The 5,781-nt window shown below is 33.4% G+C and overlaps 1 protein-coding gene across 1 annotated transcript; it reads left to right on the plus strand.

The window, feature by feature from the left end:
• Positions 1-961: 961 nt before the first annotated feature.
• LOC141614069 (uncharacterized) lies at positions 962-2,987 on the plus strand. Its single transcript, XM_074432824.1, has 6 exons — positions 962-1,123; positions 1,207-1,477; positions 1,919-2,003; positions 2,075-2,207; positions 2,556-2,699; positions 2,799-2,987. The coding sequence occupies exons 1-6, from the start codon at positions 962-964 to the stop codon at positions 2,985-2,987; spliced, it is 984 nt and encodes a 327-aa protein (XP_074288925.1).
• Positions 2,988-5,781: the final 2,794 nt, after the last annotated feature.

Raw genomic sequence — 5,781 nt, forward strand, 5'->3', positions numbered from 1 at the left:
CCATTGCCGCTGAAGATCCAAATGGTGAGATGGATGAAGATGACGATTACCCAGATGTAAATTGATGAGATGGATGAAGATTAATGGAGAAATTACAAGTTGATGATAAAGATTAAGAATGGCGGGTTTTTGGAAGATGAACGACCAAAGAGATGAAGACGTAGGAGAGAGAGAGTCAGTTTTGTGTGTTTAAAGTGTGTTGAACACACTTCTCATTATTTTAACCTAAAATTAACAAGGCTTACCGGTTGTTCAAGTTTCCGGTCTTCTTAGTGTGTTATGGGAAGACTAGTGAATAGGATGGATTTAATTCAAATTACTCATAGGTTGGAGTGTTATTTGCAGGGGGGTCATAGGTGGGATTATTCCCATGAAATACAAATAAATCCCCTATTTACTAAATGAATAGGCCATTCTACCTTTTTTCCCGCCTAAATTTTTATCTCTTAATTGGGCTTTCATTTTTTGCATTATACTATGGGCCATTTTACCTAACAAATGATTACCAAAAAATTAGCTGTAACGTTGTTCTACTCTACTATGCTAAATCTAGACCATATCTCTTCACCAAAATAACGTAACAAATTATTGCCAAGAAATATGTATAAAAATCTTAATCATTGCCAAAAAAAAGTATACCAAAATTATTCCTAAAAAATATGTATAACATCCTCAATCATTGCCAAAAAAAAATATACAATCTATAATTATCTCGAAATCTTGATATGGCTTCATATATTCCAAATCTCGAGATGTTGATATTTTGCATATATCATTCTGCAAATTATCTCATATATTAAATGAAAATATCAAAAATATCACTGTCAAAATTAACTTGATTAATAAACTTGCAAATAATATTCTGCAACTTATATATATATAGACGTAGGATATGATTGCCAATATATAAAACTTCTACACAAAAGAATAAATTATATTAACATACAATCATCCTATACTCATGGCAGCATCACAATCTCGATGCTTCAACTTTATCAAAGATGTCAACAACACCAAGGAAACTTGGAGGTTGAAGGTTAGAGTTATCAAGCTGTACGATGTACCATCATGGACCAATCCCAAAGAGACGAGTCGGATAGAGATGGTGTTCTTGGATGAAAAGGTAATGTAATTTAAAGATATATATGTCAAAATCTAATATTTCAAAATAACCCGCCTAAATTCAATTGTATATTGCCCCTACAGAATGACAAGATTCAAGCGTCATTCAAGGATAAGCTCATAAGACAATTTCGACCTCTTCATCATGAGGGGGAACTATATAATATTAGCAATTTTTTGGTAATGGAGAACAACGACAACCACAAGTCATGCTATAATAATTGGAAAATAAATTTCCATAATACTTTTGTTAGAGAATGTGCTGAGATTGGATTACAAATACCAAAGTTTGGTTTTGAATTCGTATCATTTCAAGATATTCAGGAGCAGAAACTAATCCCCAATATATTCATAGGTAAATTTTTGTTTCAAAAAAAGTGGTACTACAATCATTATTAATACATTTCTATCTATGTAGATATCATTGGGATCCTGAAAGCTAAGAGTCCCGTTGAGATTATAGGAGAGGGTGATACTCAAACTAAGAAAATCAAGATAAGGCTATAAGTTGAAGTGTTTTTAAATTTATTTCATTTGTAAAACATAACCCGAACCCATATAACGGTATAATTTCCATATTACTATAGTGCATGTACGCTAGAGGTCTTTTTGTGAGGTGAATACGTGGACTTGCTCATTAACTATGTCGACTCCCATCCAGGACGACAAGTGGTCGTCATTCAGTTTGCAAAGCTGAAATACTTCAACAGTACGTCATTTCATTTACACCTATTTAAAGAATTTTACTCCCTTTTATTATAGATTCACATTATGATAGTTATTAAATATATTACAGGCCTCTCATCCATGTCAAACTCATTCCACACTTCTCGACTAATGAGGAACCCGAACTCTCAGGATGTCGCTGCTTTCATAGCAAGGTATGAGAAGTAACATATTAAAAAAAAATTCGTACTTATATAATCCCGGCTCTTAATAATGTACATTTCAGTTGTGGGAACTTACCAGAGGACAATGCACAAGTTATAGAAGAATTAGAAGTGATTCGCTCTTTGTCCATCAAAGGTGAATTCTTCAAGTTGTCTAATCGAAAATACATTTCTGATTTCCTGAACATTAAAGAGGTGAAACAAATAATTTTTTAGACATGAATTCTAAAAATCATAAATATACAGCAAGTAATTCAATAATTTGAGTATTACAATATCTTTTCTAACACTTTGTTATATATAGCCTTGCTTTTGCGCCATTGTTGCAAAAATCATATAAGTGGAGACACAACATGATTGGTGTTACTCATCGTGCAAAATATGTGCAACCAAAGCTATAAAGGATGGAAATGGTACTTTCTATTGTGACAAATGCAAGAAGACCATTAAATATGTTACCACAAGGTTATATACTTGACAAATTCTCTATAATAATTTGATGTATATTGCATGGATTCAACAATTTTGTCACTACTGATATAGTATAGTTTCATATCGAAATCCAGATTCAAAGTCGTCTTTAAAGTGGAAGATGACACTGGTAAGGCATCCTTCCTACTATACTGTCGTAAGATGGTGCAACTAATCGGAAAGACGGCTACGAATTTGCTTGAGACATTAATAAAGGTTAACAGTATCCCCAACAATATAGTCACTGTTAACTTGCCCATTGTCTTAATAATTGCATTTAACTATAATACTATTACCTATATTCAAAAATTGCAGAATCGTGAGGAAGAATTATTTCCTATGGAATTAGACGACCTCTTAGGCAAGCAATTTCTATTCAAGGTCAACATTAGCGATTTTAATGTGGCCAAAAACTATAAAGTCTACAATGTCACCCGAATAACCGATGATCCTGAATTGTTGACTGCACATTTCGCGCTCTTGAAAAAAGAAGAGGTTCATTAATTTATGAATACAATACTACCTTAAATATTATTTATAACTATCTACTACTATCCATATTCTTATTTTATTATATTCATGCAAGTTATGGAGGTGGTTTCCGAATCTGCTGGAAATTCTCTTTCAGTTTCTTTCATTAATGACAAGAAAGTTCAGTCAGTCATTGGTAATAGCAGTGAGATGAATTCAAGTGGGGCATGCAACATAAATCCTATCAAGAGGGGAATAGAAGAAGTTATTGCTGGTGAGCTTTATATAGTTCATGAGGATGGTCAAAGCTCTGCCATTAGGCTAAAGGTGGTTGTGAAAGTTGAAAAGGAGGATTAGTTTGGTATCTCAAAAGTAAGAGGATTTGTCCTCTAGACTAAATAAGTGATTTTCAATTATCATAGCTAGGTTTATGACATACTTATGTTGGAATTACATTCGAATGATTCAATTATTTTCGGATTATGATCTTAAAAGTTATGACATTTACGTAATGAATTTGCATTATCAAGTGCTTACCAGTTACTCATATATTTTCTGACTAGTTTTGGAACTCTGCACTGCACGGGTGGTAATGGAAAGTATTATTAAAAGTAGAAACTTACGTATATATTGGAATGAGTAAATTACTAAATTTTAGAAAATGTTACTTTGTCTACTAATACACTTTTGTATACCCTATTAAACTTTTGAAATACTCGACTTTTTTCTCTCGAATTTTCTAACTTGTGAGACGTGAAATCTGAAAAGCGGATATATAATTATTGTAGATTTTATAACTTGTTTATTTACGCAATATAGATTTGATTATAATCATTGTTGTAACCTTGCTTTTTATTTATCATATTACCCCTATTATTTCTTCCCAACTCAATTCTCTAAATTCTCTCTTATTTCCCCTCCTATCTACCATCGTCTGGAAGTAGTGTTCGCCAACTGACCGACTACCTCAAAACCCATCAGCAGACCCTCCACCGCAGTGTAACTGCACCTAACACCTCGGACCACGACATCCCTCTCAAGTCTTAACCCCCTACCCTGCCCCCCCAACCCGGCCCCCACCTAACCAACACCCAACAATTCATATCTTACCCCCTCCTGCCTCCACCATCCCTTACATCCCTCACCATGCCTCCAGCATAACCACCTTCCCGACCAAAACCCATCCATGATCCCTAACCCTTCTCGTAACCTTATGCGACTCCTCACCCCATCATTACCCACCCATCACGACCTCTCCCTTATCACTACCTCCCACCAGCAACCCCGCCCATTCATTTGCTTTTTAAGTTATCATTGAGTCATGTTACCACTTACCTCTCAACATTGTAAATCATTATGTCATGCAACACAGTTAATTTGAGATGATTTAAAATGGGGAATTTAAGATAATTTTTTTTGCTAACACCTTAGCTTATTTACTCATTACCTTTCAATGTCATAATGTTTTGCATTAGTTGTTAGATAGTTTTATAAAGTCATTCGAACTTATAAAAAATGAAAATAATACTAAGAATCTAAATTGAATTTTTAATATTATCTATTACTCATGATCTGAGATATATTATGTAATAATTACTTGTGAAATTTTAGCAAATTATATTTATTTCTATTTTTTTTTGTAAAACCCAATATCAGAATAAAGTAAGATTATTTCAAGGTAATGAAATATTGTCTTTCGCATCTTTCGTTAAACGATGCACTTTGATTTAGTGAAAGAATTAAAATTTATGATTAGTAGCAAACTTACTCGTTATAGTTGTTTATGAGAAACGATTTTGACAATAACTCATTGGCTTGAAAGATTGGTTTAAAAAAAAAACAGAGAGAAAATCTTGATTTAAAACTTAAGTTTGTTAATATTGCAATTTATAGTATGAATTGACCCGATTAAATATAATACGATCCTATTGTTTATTGTTTCACACGGTCTATTATCACTAAATAACTTGAAAATAGCTTATCCGAAGATGACCCGGACTCGACTATAATTCTTGCAAACCCAAGATGACTTAACTCGAACTAATCCGATCAGAATCCGACCGGGTTGACCCATTTGCTAAGTCTAAACCCAGTGACCTATTTGTATGGCAGATGTAAAGACATTGTAAATTGATAGTTGGGTTTCATTTCATCATTTCACATATTTTATAGTGGTGGGTGATATACTGAAGGTGATTTTCTATTTGTGAGAGGTAACCTACGTGCGAATGGATCTCAGGTTTTCATCAAATACAATGACAAAATTAAGATGAACAACATCTCGCAGTAGTAAGTACATAATCATAATGCGGACCTCATTAAGTATATGATCAATGTTCCAATAGTTACCCTGAACAATTGGCATAGCCTATATGTGTGGCAGAGGCGGAAACATGATGGGGTGCGGCGAGATGATGGTGGTCGAAGGTGGGCGGCGTTTGAAAGTAACCATATGATCGTAGTGGACAATTTCGCACACATATTATAAGTGTTCAAAGTAACAAAAGATCAGAATGAGTAACAATTACTTGATACACTACGGGGATACCAAGTCCTAATAGTATAATACTCTTGGTGATATTAATTATTAAAGGTAAAAAAATGGATATTAGTGGCTAAAAACGGCAGAAGATAACATGCAATTTTTTTTTTTTCCGAAAACAATTGTTATTCACTTATACTTCGTATTTGCTAAGTTCCTTCTCTACCAAAATCATACATCATTAAATTTGGAAATGCGTATATGCTAGTATCTCTTCAGAATCAAGAATCTAGAATCAAGGCTTAAATTTCGGTTTGTTCAATTTTATGCACTTTCTAATATGTT

The sequence above is a fragment of the Silene latifolia genome, chromosome 11, assembly GCF_048544455.1.
Source record: "Silene latifolia isolate original U9 population chromosome 11, ASM4854445v1, whole genome shotgun sequence".
Lineage (NCBI taxonomy): Eukaryota > Viridiplantae > Streptophyta > Magnoliopsida > Caryophyllales > Caryophyllaceae > Silene > Silene latifolia.